Consider the following 19,637-nt stretch of genomic DNA (forward strand, 5'->3'; position numbering starts at 1 on the left):
TTGGTTGTTGTGAAATCATTGGCCTACGTTTTCATGCTTTATTTGCAGAACAGGTTGGGTTTGGTTTGTGACAAGTGTGTATCTCTTCCATAGCATTGTTTAGGCTCATTCTAATAGATTTTGATAGCCTTATTTGCTGTCCCCTACCATCTTGATGTGACTGTGTACAAGTTCTTCTCTAGGGTCACTGTGGCTTGTATTCACACTGTGTTCGTGAAGGAAGCATTTATGATTAGTATTTAGGACTTGACCTGCGGTGTTGTTTGGCAGTTTTGAGTGACGGCCATTAGTTAATTAGAATGAAATAAACTTCTTTTGCCAAACCAGATGACTTTTGGGTAATCTGTGACTGTTGACACCAATACAGCTGGCTTGTATGTCTCTGTGACCCTCTGATAATCTTTGAAACAATATACCAATGGTTAATTGCTCGTAACCTGTTATAGGCAAAAAGTCTGTTCTGTGAGACACATATTGTATCAGCACTTTTGTCATTGTGTCAATCCTGATACTATCTGTAACACATAGTCATGATATAAGAAAAGGCTGAGTGGTTGAAGACAAGTTCTTACTCATATACAATGTAATGATTTGATCCTTGATAATTATTGTAACCTAACAACACCCCCTCCCCCACCCCCATCAAACAGTAAAGGCTGTGTTTGTTTTTAACAATGAATGTTCATGTGTTCGTCTGCACTGAGTTGGTGGTCTGTGATGTTATTAAAAGAAGATGCTGACCAGGCTATGCCTAAATGTTTGTTTGTTATTTGAGTTTATTACGACTTAAATTGTGATTTAATGCCATAACTTAAGTGACAGGAGATAGGAGTGACGGCAATAATCGCAGTCAAATCCAGACATTGGAAGGGATACAAGAGATCTGGGTGTGATACTCTAGCTCCTTGCGAAGAAACCTCATGGTTCTTTAATATTGTGCTCGCTGTAAAGCACCGATACACGGGATACAACTTTCCTGGGTTAAACCAGTACTGAGTACACCACATTTCCAAGCACTACCTTTTAAATGCCGAGCACCAGGCAAGGGAGCTACTTGTACCAACTTTCATCGTCTTTCGTTATGACGAGGCCCAGGGATCGAACTCCCGACCACCCGCTCCGTAGGCAGATGCCTTAATCACTAGGTCACAGAGACGGTATGCCTGCAGTGATGTTTCCATCAACTAAAATATGGGCTTTAAGAAAGGAAGAGGAGACTTCTTGTCTGATGAGTACAGTTTTGGGAACTGTCACTACGCATATTATATGAAACCACTTATGAACATTACAAGTCAATGTTCAAGGCCATATGCAGCTACACATCTTTTGATTTTATTGACAATGACTGAACTCTGAACTGTCCATTTTGTATACAATAGAAAGAAATATTTAGTATTGAGCCTTATTTGCAAGTACATTTTTATGATGTAATTTGAGAAAACCGTAAGTTATTTGAACCTAAAGTAATGAAAAAAGGTGACATGAACAGTGGGATACAAAAAAGCTGGTATGGATTACCGACATTAAGTAAACATTGCGATTTTTTTTCCATTTCAAGGTTTCAACGCTTTCAAACCAGTTATTAAGGGTGAAATGGGAAGATATTTGAACATCTTACAATTATCGCTCATTGAATATTGTTGAATAGCATGGGGGGAAAAATAATGGAAAAGTGGTACTAATATCTTGTCATTTTGAAACACATCTTGGCGACACAGTTCTTTAACCATAAATGGTCGTACAGAATGCAAACTTTGTATAATGATGTTAATAGAAATTATACAAGTCTTTTATATGTCTTGTAACGTTCCTATAATTTATTTTGGCATTTAGGGCCAATTAAGTCACACAGAAGGAATGACCAATTTCCGCCCATCGTGGTCTTTAAGAGGTTTTTAGGAGTCTGAAAAAGCTAATAAGCTAGTGCATGTGTGCCCTGGCATTTTGGTCAGTTTAAGCTTTTTGCTGCTTCATGATTTTGCCAACCCTTTGGCAATAATTGTATGCTACTAAGGATGGAGGTAGACAATTCTGGCACCTGTTGTTTATGAGCTAGAGTGGTTGCTGGCTGCACAGTCTTGTCAAGCAGTTTAATAACACTGTCTGTCAACCTCGGCAACAGTGCTTCCAGGTAACCAATAGACAACTATATAAATTACCATTGGATCACTGACAAACCATCAAGATGATTCAACATCTAAAACAAGCAACCACAGTGCTTGGTGATTTTAAACCTGTTCAACAGCTGCTGATTTCGGCTTCCACCAACTGTGGACATTTTAAGGAGCAGTCAGCTGCCCATCTTCATTGGTCAGATAATTTTCATATTGACTCATTGTGTCTTGTCACCTTACCAATCACCTAGAAAATTATATCAACTACCATATTTTTTTTAAATTATTGTGTTCTAATTGACGATGGTTGTTTTGGTGGAGCTTTATTGAACAGCCCTGGTAGAGATAGTGGAAAATATAGTCAAAAATTTCATCAGACCATGATAACTGGATGGGTAAGATTAGTTAGATTCAATATACTTTTTTTTACAACAACAAAAATAAAAATAATAATCCCCTGGCCTTATGGTATGTAAGTCAAGCACCTGATTGATAGATTTTTTTTCTAGTTTAGAAGTCAAATATTTAAATTCAAATTTTATTTGACATTGACAAATGATATTTCAATGTATATTGCCCATACTAGGAATTTGAGTCATCCTTAAAACCATTGAGGATCTTAGCGCCCCATTTGAGTTTCTGCTTAATTTACCAAATATATCTCTTCCCTATTTGAGGATCTCATTTTGTGTAACTGAAACCCTTTAATGCTTGCGTTGTTAATGGTAGAACATAGATCTTGTTATGTGCTGTAGAAGATAGCATTTTAATTGAAAAGAGATTGTTGATATTCCGCTGAATGTTGTCTGCTTAGGATTGAAAGAAAAGACAGCTGTCATTGAGCGAAATTTAAATTGGACTCAAGTTCAGCATTTTCGTATTGTTTACACATGGGTTGCATAAAGCTAAGATATTTTGTTTGATGTAAGATTTGTTGGTATTAAACTTGAAAGACCCGGGTCACCAAATGCCACAAACTCATGTAACATTAGTTACAAACTGTTTGCAGTAGTTTCAGTGATGATTTAAGGCTATCTTGGAGTGCTTCGGTTTAAGATTTCTGAAGAAAAGAAGTTTTGTTCTTCATGCTGTATTTCATTTTCAACCTTGATTCAGTTTTGTTTTCTTGGTAATGATGAAGTACTCCTGATCTAAAGTACACTTTAAAAAAAAATATTCATGAGGCCACAATCAAAAAGTAGTTTGTTTGGTGCTACCAGACACTCATTTTGCGGTGCTTTTTTGCATTTGTGTTTTTTAACTCTCAAAGATCTTATTTCTGTTAATAAAAAATGAAAGAAAAAAATGATCAGAAGATTTGAGAGACTAAAAAATCTTTTGGATTGCGGTGTTTTTTTTGTAAGTCGGTCAGGTAACGCAAATCAAACTATCAAGGTCTGAGCCAAGATCTATGTAACAATTTGTTTTCCCATGCATTTGATTGTAACATATTCTGTTCAGTGTTTACAGAAATATTGAATTTCATGCATAAATTTAGGTGTTTGTCATCGGTATTTCGAATTCGCTTTTTTTCTTAGTCATTATAAAGTGACACCTCAATGTCCCAGCTCGTTTTTAACATCTTTCATGCATTCAATTTACATTTTTTAATTGAACCCAGTCTGAAAATACCAAAACATTATTATGTTCACACATCAGGCGTTATAAAATAATAGGTTTATTTCAAGTTGCATGCCCCCCCCCCCCCTCGAAACTTAGGGTAGGTTGGATGGGATTGTTATATTTCTTATTGTTATTTGATAGGCAAATTGTTTCTTGAGATTTTTCTGTTGCCAAAAACTAGAAATGATATGCTTTAGAACATCTAAACAATCAGTACTGGCATGACTGGTATTGTTATAAGCCCAAAACACTTCGTTTTTAACTTGTAAAAGAATAAAAATCAAACAAATGATAAAAAACAAAACAAAAGGCAACAGAAAGGTCTAGGTTTGGGGCAAAAAATAGGGTCGGGAAGCTTGAAACAATCATATTTTTACGCCTAATGACCCCATTAATTTCAGATAATGTAAAACATCTTTATTATAAGTAACTTTAAAGGTAATTTGTTTTGAAGTAAAAGATGAATTAGCCTCATTCAAATTTGCACTAGATGATTGTGTGAATCTGAACACTTACAGTTGTTAAAAAGAAGATATGCATGGTGATACCGAAAGAATAATATTACAATATTAAAATGTAAATTAGCTCGGTTTGACATAAGGTAACATGAGGTAAAGGTTAAGAAATTTTCCCACAGAATCATTTGTGGTTTAATGTGAGCTATTTGTGGTTATTGTGGTTGTGCTTGTGCTTGTAGCTGTAGTATTGGAGTAAATTCTCCACCCACATCAATGAATAATCGGCATGTGAAACTACTGTCCAGTTCCTAAAATGTATTCCTTTGTGTAAAGTTTTAAAAATTAAAAGCATTATTTAAAGTAAATTCATATAATGTCCTCAGGATCACATCATGTCTTGTTTTAAACTGTGTCATATATACTTTGATGAAACAGTGCTTTACTCTCAGTTGTCCATTACTAAGGGATAGGTATGAAAAGTATATGGAATGATCTCAAGATATTTCATCAGCGTATTGCAGTAAATATTGCTATATATATATTTTGTTTGAAAAGGAAAAAAAGACAAAGTATTGAAGATAATTTATATTTCATGAACAAATTGTCATTCCACTTTCTATTTTGAAAGTAAATCCTGTAAATATGATATCGATTGCCATTGATGGTAGTGATTATTGTAAAGTGTATGTATTTATTCACCATTGCTGGCAATTTTTGTGACATGTTTATCTTTAATAATACTTTAGTGACAAGTATAATTGTTGAAACATTTTACTATTTATAAAACATTTACTTTATACAAAAAATTGCTGTTTTGTTATTTATGACAAACATCATCTAGGATATAGTGATGACGAACAATTGAAATGCATTCAGAAGGGGCACAATTGTGTCATATATCACAACATAAGATATGGATATGATTGCAACTATTTATTGATCACTTCTGATCCATATTGCATTTTTTTTTATAATATGCACATCCCTAGTTGTCAAGCAACAATGAGTAGTTGATCTTCCTGTCTTATGCCGATGTTCACTCTGTTTTTCAGGTTTATTATCGAGCACGTTGACCACGTTCAATGAGATGAGTTGTGACGGTGAGTCCATGAAGATGTCATGTCCGCCTGGCTTGCTTGTCAGTATCCAGTTCGCGCAGTACGGACGTCAGGTGCCAAGCTCACGTATGTGTCCTAGCAATGTGCAGAATGACGACCCAGGCATCGGAAGGAGGGGCGGAACCGGTGCAGTGTTAGAGGACACAAATTGCATGGCCACGACATCGCTCAAGGTAATGGCTCAAAAAAGTAATTGATGATTTTATGATGGTTTCCGAATAGATAGATGGAAACAGGAATGGGAATACATGTTACATTCACCTTCAGGTCTTAACTCAATATTACATGAAACTAAGTAACCATGTTAACAGTGACAATATATACACACCCATTTCTCTTGTTGAATGATTGTTGATTGTTAGTTCACTGGTTGATTGAGGAATGTAAATGAGTGTCATCTGATGGTGACGTTTTTATAAGATTTTTTTTTTAATATAATATCTTTTCAGTTTTTTTGTTTGTGGATGAATTCAATATTTATTGTTGAATGTTCAGTATAATGTAATCTTTTCAAGGTCCAAGATGGAGAGACTATTAACTACAATTTTGCTTGGGCTTAATTTATTCATGATCACTTGTCATTTTCGATACTGGTAACGAGAGTGTTTAAACCTCTTGATTAATTCAAGAATTCAAATTACTTTTTTGTCACAGTTTGTTCATGGGATATAATGTTTCATCCCAAGTAAGAACTATTAGTAATTCCTCTATTAAAAAGTGATATGTTTTCTGTCCACGTCTTTGATGTAGGACTTGTTCAAATACAGGTTTGGCCATTTAACTGATAAAAGGTTTCTCTGTCAAAGGGTCATTTGTTGCCCCAAAACATCAGGTTAAGCCATGATTTCATTTGGTACCACTTCAATTTAAGTAACTAAATCTTTCTTAACTTGTACTGATTGAATATTTTGTTATAAAAAATACCAATCTTAGAAGGGATAGTTAGACAATTACTTTGATGTTACCAAAAAATATTCTTATAATTAATTTGTATGTGTTTAAATGTGTCTTTCCATATGTGATGCCTTTCTATTTAATGGATGAAACAAACCATCAACGCATTATAAGTAATTAAAGTATTGCAGCATACAAATTACAAAAATGTAGTACAAACCCCATAATACATGCAGCCATGGAGACGAGGCTGGTTGTCACTATGAACAGGTCATCAAGGTCAGGGAGGTTGAGTGACAGAGGGACAGGATTTTGTGAAAGTTGTGAGCATGTGAGCATACAACACTTGACAACCAACGCCCATCATGCAATGCTTGTGTTTTCACATAACATGCACTCCTTGCATCTCAAATAGAATATAAAGCTCTAATTTGACACATTGAGCAAGTAAAACAATTTTAATCAAAAAAGAACGGTTTAAAGTTAAACAATTGTATAAATTTGGACAGTTTTGTACGAAAGCTTGGCCCTTGTCACCACTACAGTGTTAACGTTTGTCATACCGTGTTAGACAGTGTTGCTCCAGGAGGTACTGCTGTTAATGTCAAGACGATTCCAGACTCTCATAGTCTTTTAGTATATAAACAAATGGTTGTTGTCTGAAGTGTAACACATGGATGATGTATGTGCATCCGCCGCTTCCTCCAGGCTGTCATCATGTCACATTTCCGCATTAATGTAGTCTCAAATTTGAATATAAAGCTTGGGATTGAAGTTGTGGCAGAGAAATTTAAGGATACTACAGTTATATCGATTCTTCCTTTCTTCTTATGCTTATATTCATGGGAGGACTTATGGTGTTTCTGCTGTCTGGTTTGTGCTAATGACTTGTCAGAAGATGGGCTTTGTTTTGCTGCATTTGATGACAGCTACATCTTGAATCTCATTACAGCCTGGTATTGATGGACATTGGTTTAATGAGAGTTTCACCCAGGCAAATCTACAGGATGTTTAAACTGTCTGTATGTTTCTTCATTTACCAGTATTTGTAGTATAATTTTCTAATCCTTTGCATGTAGAATTCCTATACTAGAAATGGTTGAAATCTATTTCATGTCTTTTCAATGTTTGTTTAATTAGCAATATTGAAATCATTATATAGAATGATGGGGACTGATGCCCATTATAAGCTGACCATTAATTGAAAGTTTTCCATCAAGATGAACACATCAAATACAGGAAATTCAATTAGCAGAATGATATAGCTGATAGTTTCTGACAGAACTGGCACAAATCATATCATTTGATCTCATTAGATTGATTGAAAAGTCTTGGCACACAACTTCTGATTCCAGTTATAGTCTATCACAGGTGGCAGACAGGAGGCGGTCCTCAATGGGTGCTTCAGTCTTGTAGTCAGTGACAGTGGATCAATCTGTCCCACTTCATGTTCTGTGCTTGAACCTTTAAACTTATTACTATCAAAAACCATTATAATATTGTTATTCAAATTATGTGAATTGCAATTGATTTACCTGTGTATGTTTGTTGGAAATTATGTCTGATTAGATTCCATGTAAAAAAAAGTGCCAGGAGCAGTTTCATGTCAGTGATGTATCAGTGTATTCTGGGAATGTTAACCATGAGATGTTGATCATTTGAGTGCAAGTTGTGATATGAGGATGTTTATTGGTGTTATGTTATTCTGTATTGATAATGAGGCACATCCTGCCCTCCCTACAATAGCTGCATGTTCTGATATGGGGCAGATGGGAGGAGATAGTTGATGCTTGAAGCCACATTTCCCCCCAGCCCATCTTCACACCATCAGCTGAGCCATACTTCCTCACAAGTGGTACAGTTGGTGCAGGGCAGCAGATTGTTAATGTTGTTTATGACTGTTGTTTATGACCCAGGATTTAATGGTGCACTACTGTAGGGGTCAATATCACAAGTGCATAGCCGTCCATTTCCTGCTGTGATTTGGTACACTTGAGGAACTCAGGATTCTATACAGTGACATGTTCTATGTTTTGGAATATTTTATGATAAGGGTTGTTCATGGTGTTTCTTTGCTTGAACTTAGTGGACTTCACAGGATTAAGTGTTTCTTATCTTTGATGAAATTTAATGGTCAATTCCTGATATACATTACATTTGTATTTTGACATCTGTGAAACATTGTCCAGCTGGAATCACTGTTTTACATCCTGTGGCTCCATTTTTCATGTATTATTCATAATGGACTCACTGTACAGGGGTAAATTACAGTAATTGCTCTGCACTTAACCCAGGTCATCATTCACAACACACAAGCATTCTGTTACAGGATGGGGTTTCAGAAAAATAGGGGATGGTCTCTTGGGATTCAGGGTCTTGATATTCATGATTTTTTTAAAAACAGCTCATTTTCAAGGTGTTTTAAGTTGTGATAAGCTGAAGATAAGTTACTATTGACGGTTTCAGCTTTTTATCCTGAATAGGCATCTTTGGAATTTATTTGTGTAAATCAGAATGAATGAAAATCCCTTGGAAAAAGGAAAATGTAAAGCAGCGGTTCAAGGTCATTTCTAAAGTAATTTAATAGCTGATAAGCGGGGCTATACAGGGATACTTATTAAAGTCCTAGGATTAACATACTGATCCTGACATTTGGTTTCAAATTAATCTGTTCAATTTGAGTATTTTGATATTTGATAAAATATGGATGTACCAGCGTGTGTTATCAGTGAATGACTTATTCCTGGATTTACGAGGAATAATGACCGCTCCTTCCTGCTATGGACACTGGATTGTCAGAGTTATCTTATCATGGGTAGGTATTTATTACTGTATAAATATTTATATTAGTCTAATTGAATGTAAACCTGAGTAAATTTGTGGCATTAATGGATAATAAAATAAGTCACATTGTGATACATGATACTTTCTGTAAACAGATTTATACAGGATTTAAAAGTATCATTGAAGTCAGGTCTGTCTCCCAATGTATCATTGCATTACACAATTCAGGGGTGATAATATTTCAGGTTTTATCCCGCAATCAGGAGTGAAAGCTTTCAATATCAGACTATTTTATGTTTTGTTTTCTTCGTTCCATATATGCAATTATAATAGTAAGAAGCACCTCAAAATGTGTACAAAACTTGGCTTTGATAACAATTTCAGCAGGGGTCTATGCCCCTAATCTTGCTTTTGGCTTGAATCCAATCATACTCAAACTACTTTTCAGGACTGCATTTCTTTCCTTTATCATCCTGTTACATATAAAGGTTTTCATGTCAAATTTTCTCCAATGCTTTATATATTTGTATGATACTGTTTATTAACATCTAATTTGATTGGCAGTTTTCATTGGTAGTTTGTTAGCATATTCAATTAATACATCGAAATTACTTGCAGATTTTGTTCCTAGAAATGTGAATCTTATATCAAAGTTGTATAGTGTCTTGTTAACATTACCGTTACCAGATATACAAACAATATGGACATGATCTATTAGTTGATCATTATCATAAGATAATTATGATAATAAGGCTGTCAGTTATAATTATGGCCTTCTTTACTTAATTCATCAATACACATAATAATTTATAGTCTTATGATTTATTTGAAGACTGCATTCAGAAATACATTCTCAGAAATGGGCACTTCAATTTCGATTTCAAAATTTCTGAAGTACACTTGAAACATTAGCAATCATTCCTGAACAAGTCAGTGAAGTTGGACCAGATTTATCTGCAATGCAGGGAAAGTGGAAGCATCCTTAGCCAGGTGCCAGCAGATTAGATCCTGTTAGAACATTGTTTATTAGTTCTCATCCTAGATAATTGAGATCCAGGAAATTAATTGCCCCATCTTCCTGCTAATCATGGTGCTTGTTTTTATTAAAGAAAAAAAAACACTCCACAGATGGTTATAGAATTTGCAGAGAAAAATGTCTTTGTGTTCAACACAAATATTGTTGTTGTCATTTATTTATTTTACCATTGTTGATGTTGTAGTTGTTGTTGGTGTAAAAATAATGTTGTCATCCAAAGATATTTACATGAAACTTTATAATCATATAAATAATGCCATAATTCTGTGATATAGTCCTATCAGTCTAATACACTTCTAGAGTTACTCCCCTTGATCATCTGGCCCCAATTTCTCGAAAGTTCTTAAGCTTAACAGGCTTAAGTCGCTTATTTCAATTAGCCAAAATACATACTAAAAATGGATTTTGATAAATGAAAAATGGTTTATTCTGATAATCATATAGATTATTCCTACATAATTTCTAAAAAATCTTGAAGAAGAAAATATAACACATTTTATAGAACAACAAAAATAGTGAGATTAGCTTAATCCTGTTATAAGGGACTTAAGAAGTTTCGAGAAATTGGGGCCTGAAAGACAGGTAAATCTTGGTTTCCATGTGGTGCTCTTTGTTTTATCTGTCACATGATTTTATTTGTTGCCATAGCACTTTATACATATTACTCTGTCTGTTATAATGATTTATTTTGGAATCACAAATTGTGGGTGTGTATAGTTATATATAGCCTTGAATAGGTATTTCCAAACAACATAAATTAATGATCAAAGAAGGGTAAGTAATGATGAGAGTGGTCTAGTGGTATAGGTGTCCCCCTCTCCCCCTCCCCCCACAGGTCATGGGTTCAATTCCCATCAGGGGTACTTTCTCATCACCAGTTCTGGTTTCTGAGTAATGCAGGAACAGACACAGGAGTGATTCATATATTTTTATTATTCGCTTCCAGCTGTCTTCACAATGGGGCTGAAATTAATCAGTATATAAACTATAAATGATCAAAGTACACAATCTGTTGAAGGTTATCCTAAATACAAACTCATGGTCTTCTTGGCTTATGCAAAAAGTGCATTTTATTGGCAGTGAGTACAAAGTAAGTGCTGATATATAATCTCCTTCCTTGGTCCTTCATGACCAGGAAATGATAATACCCCCTGATATGTAGATAGGGAATGAAAGCTTCATGGAGAATTATGTAATTCATGGTGATGTATACACTAGAACTACTTCAATGTCAAGTGCATGAAGCTCTGCATTTTATCATTTAATATAAGTCTGTGGAACCAATCAGTACATCTTGTAATCTAGGGCCATTGAAAGACTTCTAAATCAACGTCATGAAAAGATGTTTTTCAATTTTGTTTTGCGATAAATTAGAACATAATAATAAACTACCTACTGGCAGGTATTCTAGAAAATTAGAGTCCCTGTAAATGGTTTATTTCTATTTATTTTATTTTACTTTAAAATATTATATTATAGTAGCAATGTACTTATTAATTGGTGTTTGACATGCACTGAGGCAGAAAATTGTATTTTGATAATAGCCAATATGCAATGACAACAAACGTGGATGAGTATTTATTGATCAGATAGCGCTACTGGATCGGTAGGAATGTAGAAACCAACCCTAAGTGCACGCCAATGCTTAATCAATTTTCACAAATACATGTATACTTTTCAGGTGATCTTGGATGCATGTCAGGACCGACAGTCATGTAGCCTGGTGGCCAGCACCAAGACATTTGAGCAGGATCCGTGTCCTGGCACACGCAAATACCTTGAGGTCGCATATAAGTGTAGGCCCAGTAAGTACTACGTGTTCCAATGATTTTCTTCCTCTGACTAGACTTACCATTGACTAATGGTGGTTGTTTGTCAAAAACATTCATGCTGTATATCATTCAAATACTGAAAGTCATCTCTTAAAGTTTTTTTTATCATGTTTATGATATCTGTCATTGAGGCTTCGTCATCGTCATTTTATAAAATCTTAAATGTTTGCCATATTTTATCTTTAAAAGCATAAAAATACATATACATGAACAGTAGCACTATGACAATACACACATGTCATGCAAGACCCATAACTTTATAAACTTTATTTGACCAGTTATTTCCCTATATATTACTGATGAAAATGTTCGAGCACCTGCATCTGGTTTCAATGTTTTTCTTAATTCAAAAAGGTGTGAGTGCGAATAAATGTTAACATCTTTTTTTATGTACTTGATAAATGATCTATAGTTTGACAATATGCCCTATTGAAAGCCTTTACATGCACTCTCCTATTTATCATCAGGTAGCAATGCATGCAGTTTTGTCATTTTAATATTGGTAAATTTGATACTTTTATTGTGTGAACTATTCTTGTTTGAAAGTTTGTATGCATAATTAGTTGTCCACATCAAGTGTCTCTTGTTACACAGGGATGTGAAAGCTCAGAGGGGATATTTGTAATGAACATTTACATTAGTGATTCATGTCACTTCTTGAAATAATGATTAATTTGTAGCTCAATTGCAGGAAGAGACTCTAGGCCTTTTTTTTAATAAGTTGGTTAACGGATCCACCGCCCAATATTTTCGAGAAGTCCAAAACAAACAAAAAAAGGTTTTTTTTTTTTTTAAATATTGAAAAAAGTAAATCAGTTCGTTTTTTGCGCACATGAATAATGTAAAACCTGTTTCCAGTTCCTTTGCAAAATAAGGATACAGTTTTAAAACTTGTTTTCAAAATGGCGGCCTCAATCGAATTGAGCTGAGATCGTACAAAAAAATTAATTCTCTGCATTTAAACTATTTTTCTGGAATTACTGATATCAAGGCTGATGTCTGTATCAATCGTAACAAATCACATATAAACCATAGTAATTGATAAATTATATTGTCCTGTGTTTGGGGGCATACATTGTTAAACAAATTATATGGAAACTACTATTCAAGTAATCAAAATCTGTGGTAACTTAAATTTTGTTAAAGCTGCAGAGAAATATCTTAACTTCAACAAATTCATTACTGAACAGAAAGTCATTTTTATTATTTACATTTCATATTCCATTTAATATATATAATTGAGTCAGTGAAATTTGTTACATTATGCTTTTTCTGCTGAGAAGAAGTAGTGCCCAGCAATGAGGAGACGCAGGATATTCATTGTAATGTTGATATGTGGAAATAGTGTTGCTAATAGGAAAACTCTTGCAGTCAGGATGTGCTTCAAAAAAAAACATCAACAAAAAGCGACCGTAAAACTGAATGTTTGTAATAATATTGTCTTAAAATGTGAGACTATTATAAGGTGGAAGTGTATAAAATGCTTATATAATGATTACCATTCATGTGAACCTTTTGCAATGGCAGAGAGGTAGATTTAGGTCTCAAAAGCGGTAGTTTTGGTTCAATAGAATTTAAAAATTTAAGCCGGTAGAGTTCACATGTTTGATGATTACATTAATTTGAATTTGAAATTGGTAGGAGAGAAAATTGGACTATAAAGCCAAACATATGAGCATGACAAAGTGAGCATTTGAACATATCAATATTCATTCTATGAACATGTCTTCCCTTTTTGTTGTTATTTTGATCTTTTGGTTTTGGGGTTTTTTTTTGCACCACCCGTCCAACATTTTTTCAAAAAAATCTGTTTACCAATTAATAAAAAAATGGCCTTATTTCATCATACATTGACATTTTCATGGGATGTTTGTTGAATAATAATAATAATATCAGTATTTTACATCTACAAGTGTTTGTGATTGTTATAGATGAAGCTGTTTAGGTTTGTAGAATTCTGCTCATTGAGAAATCTTGTTTAGATATCATTGGCAACGTTGACCAATATATATTTCAGATGAGTTTTCAAGCGAGACAGTGTGTGAGGGCGATCAGTTGGAGTTGCGATGTAGCAGGTCTACACGTATCGCAATCTCGACAGGAATGTTTGGCCGCGCATCCGTCGGTGACCTCAAGTGCCCAGAGCTACTCAGAAATACCTCAGCAATTCAAACTAGTCAGTATATATTTGAAATTTGAAAAGTATAACATTATTGTGGAAAAACAAATCAATGTAATCATACAATGAAAACTACAGCAACAGATTAGTTGAAATCTTGTTTTAACCAACATAGTATAAGTGTACAAAGATCAAGGCTAAACAAGCACTAAACCAAAGACACACAACATCACAAGACAACTAACATCACACATTGAAATATCATAATAAGTAAATGTTGGGGTAACCGCCATGAAATGGTCAGTGAAATCTTAGTATGAACTCACTGGGGTTAAAACAGGTTTGTGAATGCTCAACCCCACACTTTACAGCCACATATTGATAAAAAAGTGTTTAAAATCATACGGCATATAACGAGACAAGAAACCAGAACTACAAGTGACAGCAGAACAATAAATTGTTTAAGATTAGGTCTGGCACTGCCAATTTACAAGTCAGTCAGCCTAATTTTGTCTGAGAATTGGTAAAAGTGCAACTGTTAGGCATTTTTTTGAGTGAACCTACATGTAAAGTAGACTACAGTGTTAATCTCAAGCAGCTGGGTACTTTTTTAGCTTATATATTTTTTAAAGAAAAAGGTTATTGTGATAATCTTGGTGATGTAGGCATGCAAAACCATTAAACTAAAATAAAACTAAAATATTTAATTGAATATGTAAACACAAGTTGCCAGTGATAACATGCACATGTGTTAAATGGTCAATCAGGCTTCAGGTAATTCATGGAGACACTAATGAACTTTGGCATCCACTTTCTGTGCTTTTCAGATTGTTTAAAAAACAATGATATAATAACATCAAGAGAAGTCAATTTTCATGCCAATGCCCTTGGCGTGTTTCATTAAAACTATATTAAATGAATGTTTTTGTTGTAGATGTTTTATTCCTTGTATGTATTACACTTTGTAATAATTTTGCTGAAGGGTGATGATACGGTCGTCATATGTGGCCAGTTTTAGAAAATGATTTATAATGTAATTATGATGAATTATGTAATGGCAAAAATGTCAAATGGATATATTGAAATGAAAAGAAAAGGCCATTTTAATTACATACATTATCATAATTTATGCAGAAATATATACTAATGATATTGTTATTAATTTCAGTATTTTTGATATCATTACTTCAGAAAAAAATATAGGTATTGTCATTGTTTTGTCATTTGTGACACAAGCATGCAAACACTTATGTTGGCCTTGAAACTTGGTACACAAAGTCATGTTCACTATGACAATAAGACTGATTTACATTTCCATGACATTAGGAGACTTATTTATATTTCCATCACTTGACAAGACTGATAAGCATTTCCATGGCTTTACGTGACTGATTTCCTATACCATGGCTTGACAAGACTGATTAACATTTCCATGGCTTTATGAGACTGATTTGCATTTCAATGGCTTGACATGCCTTATATACATCTCCATGGCTGTATGTGACTGATTTACATTTCCATGACTTTACGAGACTGATTTACATTTCCATGAGTTTTCGTTTCCATGACTTTATGAGACTGATTTACATTTCCATGACTTTACGAGACTGATTTACATTTCCACGGCTTTACATGACTGATTTCCATTTCCATGACTTTATGAGACTGATTTCCATTTCCATGACTTTAGGAGACTGATTTATGTTTCCATCCATTTACTAGACTGATTTACATTTCATGACATTATGAGACTTATTTCCATTTCCATGACTTTACGAGACTGATTTACATTTCCATGACATTAGGAGACTTATTTATGTTTCCATCACTTGACAAGACTGATAAGCATTTCCATGGCTTTATTTGACTGATTTGCTTTTCCATGGCTTTACATGACTGATTTACATTTCCATGGCTTTACATGACTGATTAACATTTCCATGGCTTGACATGACTGATTTCCAGTTCCATGGCTTTACATTACTTATTTACATTTCCATGGCTTTATGAGATTGATTTGCATTTCCATGGCTTAACATGACTGATTTGCATTTCCATGACTACGAGACTGATTTACATTTCCTTGGCTTTACGTGACTGATTTACATTTCCATGAATTTATGAGACTGATTTGCAATTCCATGGCTTTATGAGACTGATTTACAGTTCCATGGTCTTCGGGGACCCTATTTATTTCTTCAAGTTTTATTTCCTACAAGCTCAACTATCACCTTTATTAATTCATTTTTTAGCATGCCGATCCAAAACAGCTGTTAGTGAGCTAAAACAGATATGTCACGGGCGGAAGTCATGCACCATATACGCAGAAGAATACGTTTTCGGGAACCCATGCCCGAAAGGAGTCAACAAATACCTCAATGTAGTTTACACATGTGGTACGTTATATAGTATTATACATATAGCTGTGTAATTTACACATGTGGTACATTATATAGTATTATACATATAGCTGTGTAGTTTACACATGTGGTTCGTTATATAGTATTATACATATAGCTGTGTAGTTTACACATGTGTTACGTTACATGGTATTATACATATAGCTGTGTTTGAGGAAGAATCACTCTCTAGTGTAAAATTCCAATTTCTGCACAGAAAGTATGATGTTGAATCATTTTGACTTAGTCAGCAGTGAGTTCAGTATTGATTATACAGTTGATGTCATTTTCCAAGAAAATTCTCATTTAATCAATTACATAATTACTAGCATTGTAAGAAGGCTTTGTATTGTGATTTTTCCTTCAAAGTAGACATGAAAATCGTTATCAAACCTCTGGTAAGGTTAGAATCTTTGCAATGATTGGTAATAAAACAGCCTTTACTGTGAACACACGAATTCCCTTGGTCTGTTGAGGCAGCTTTTATGACCAATAACAGGAATTTCAAAGAAGGTTGACCTCCTTATTTATTTCCTTTACTTGAAAGTCAACTTTGCATGGAGTGAGAGAGAGTTAAGTATTTTACCTAACCTTGGCCATAATTCATGGTTAATTTGGCTTTTATTTCCAAGTTTTATTGCAGCAACAAAAGATAAAAGGACATTGATGGCAATTTATAAACTCTAAAAATTGATGAGGTGAAAAGCTAGATTACAATTCAATTTCTTCTACTTCAGATATTCAGAACATGTAAAAGTATTTAAAAAGATATGTTGATGTGAATCTCATGGCTTGTTGTGGTATGCTTGTTCTTAAAGGACAGACATTTTTATCAGGAAAATGTGAATATCAGGTTAGGAACAGATATAGGGTATTATAGGTTTAATGGTTTTACTTGCCTAAGTTTACGAGGTTAGATTTTACCTGCCATGTAAACATTTAAACAAAATTGCTCCTAATGAGCAATTAAAATGCATTGTATAGATTAACCTCCGGGTGAAAGCCATAAACTCCGAGATTTACAGTGATGTAGGTACATATTTTACAGTTTCAATACAGATTGACAAAGTTCAGGCCCTCTTGTAGTCCAATATTGAGAGTATTCTAGTGGTATATTCATATTGTCTTCATTGAAGTTTATCTTGAGATGACATATTTCCTTAATAAAAAATTCCATTATCAAGCTAATTCAAAATATAAATGACATTTTTGATGATAAAATGAGTGATTTACAATTGTTTTTGTTTTCACTTTGAGTTTATGCCACACATAAGTTTTTAGCTATGAGTCCTGTTTAGCCTTTTATGAAGTAATTAATTTTTAATTAGGAATAACTGTAAGTGTAGTTTTGATTTAGAAAGATTTATTGTTGGTTAATTGTGAATCATGAACAACAGCTTGGTGTGTGTATAGTTTATATTAAGGGAAGTTTGATTTGATACAAGAGGTTATTTTTGCAATAATAACACAAAACAAATGATATATTTCAGTTCCAAAACAGGTGCTAAAGAGTAACAGAAAGCACAAGAAGAAAGATGGGGGTAAGAATGAAGGGGGTAGTGTTACGGAGCATAGCGACCACATTCCCCCTGCCCTTATTGAGTCCTCATCATCCAACAACAAACCAGGGCCTCATACAACCACCTCACAGCGGATAGACGATGTCTTCCCGGCAGGTAGTTGTGCTGCTAAAATGTATTTTTCGTAATGCTATTATTGATAGCTGAAATCTGGATTGAGAGCTTGCAAATACAGACAATTCTACAGTTAATGTGTTAGTTCTTATTGGATATTTTCATTAAAGATGCTATGGATATGTTTATAAATGGTCAACAGGGTCTTTGCCCCTTTACCCTGCTTTTGGCCTGAATCCCTCATAGTCAAACTTAAGTTTCATGATTGAGATATTTTATCTGTTATAATCCCTTATTTATCACACATCAAGCAAAATAAGAGGCACACTTGACAACACACAAGAATACCATTACCAACAACAAACAAGAATACCATTACCAATAAATGTACATGTTACCGCCTTAAAACAGAGGATTTCACTTGGGGGGCGGGGAGGGGGGTTAACCACCATTTGATTGCTCAACTGCATTGACAAAAATTGTTTGTTATGATTATGCATGATGAACCATGAACCATTTCAGACGCAGCAACGAGTGAGAACAATGACATTCAGCGCCACCCCAGTGACCGGTATCCGGGGGACCCAGTGATCGGGAAGAGTAAGGACACGCATGGGGATAAACATGGGGGCAAGTTTGAAGACAGTCTTTCAAGAGGCAGCAATCTTGAACCCGGTAAGGGAAAGTTGGCATTGTTAACTCACTATAAAAATACTTCTGATGAATAGTTCAGAAAGACAAAGAGTTTGGCTGTCATTGATTTTTGTTCTGATGTTGTTTGTAGATTTGCGCATATGTTTTGTGGATGTAAATAGGTCTTAAAGCAAATTCTATAAACAAAAAAAACGTCTTTAAAATATAAAAAACAGACCCTCAAGTTATAAGTGTTATTGCTGTTTTTAATATCTGAAATTGAGATTTGTTCTAAAAAATTTCAGGGAAGACTACTACACCATGCATGAATAAGACCAAGTCTCGAAGCCCAAATGGACCGTCTGCCGTGGGCCTTCTCACAGACTGGATCAACACATTCAACTTCATGAGAGGTAATCTTGCTGCCTGTCAATCTCGTTAAAATCATATTGTGACGTTCACTTCATTTCATTACGTAACGTCGTGAAGCCTGTATTGGGGATCTGATTTTAATGAGATTGGCTGCCAGTCGACACTTATCTCATTTAGCTTGATTGCCAGTTAGGTATTGTATGAGGAGATATGAATCACATTGAGCGTTGGCCATATAGTTAAATTTTGTATGATCAGTTTTGAGCACAATATCAAATATGTTTTACTAAAAAAAACACCAAAAAACGAAGATACCCGTGACCATAAAAACATGTCACATGATCGGCACTGCATTTCGATTTTCAGTAACATGAAACAATGTCTTATTAGCTACACTTATGGTGTCATTTTTTAATGGCAATGTGAACATGCTTATAGCAGGGCCTGAACTATTGAGCTCTTGGGCGAGAGGTCATCTCTTATTATTTTGTGTTATGAGTGAACAACAGTATCGCCTGTCACCTGAGATTATCAACAAAATATTGGAATAATATCTCACTGTTGGTATGCTATGCCTGTAGGATATATCTATACAAAATACAAGAAATAAGCCGATTATTT

General features: G+C 34.4%; 1 protein-coding gene across 3 annotated transcripts in view; it reads left to right on the top strand.

Annotated features, from left to right (window-relative positions):
* Positions 1-19,637, top strand: part of LOC128238790 (uncharacterized) — a 35,391-nt gene that overhangs the window by 11,360 nt on the left and 4,394 nt on the right. The window contains exons 1-8 of one of the 3 annotated variants that reach the window (XM_052955042.1): positions 7,383-8,261; positions 8,537-9,022; positions 11,709-11,832; positions 13,877-14,035; positions 16,231-16,374; positions 17,868-18,053; positions 18,534-18,686; positions 18,950-19,057. In XM_052955042.1, the coding sequence (XP_052811002.1) occupies positions 8,915-9,022; positions 11,709-11,832; positions 13,877-14,035; positions 16,231-16,374; positions 17,868-18,053; positions 18,534-18,686; positions 18,950-19,057 (982 nt within the window). In that variant the 5' untranslated portion in view covers positions 7,383-8,261; positions 8,537-8,914. Of the gene's footprint in view, positions 1-5,247; positions 5,487-7,382; positions 9,023-11,708; positions 11,833-13,876; positions 14,036-16,230; positions 16,375-17,867; positions 18,054-18,533; positions 18,687-18,949; positions 19,058-19,637 lie in introns of those variants that run through there. The other 2 variants (XM_052955040.1, XM_052955041.1) reach the window with 2 other exon arrangements.

The sequence above is a fragment of the Mya arenaria genome, chromosome 6 (assembly GCF_026914265.1).
Source record: "Mya arenaria isolate MELC-2E11 chromosome 6, ASM2691426v1".
Lineage (NCBI taxonomy): Eukaryota > Metazoa > Mollusca > Bivalvia > Myida > Myidae > Mya > Mya arenaria.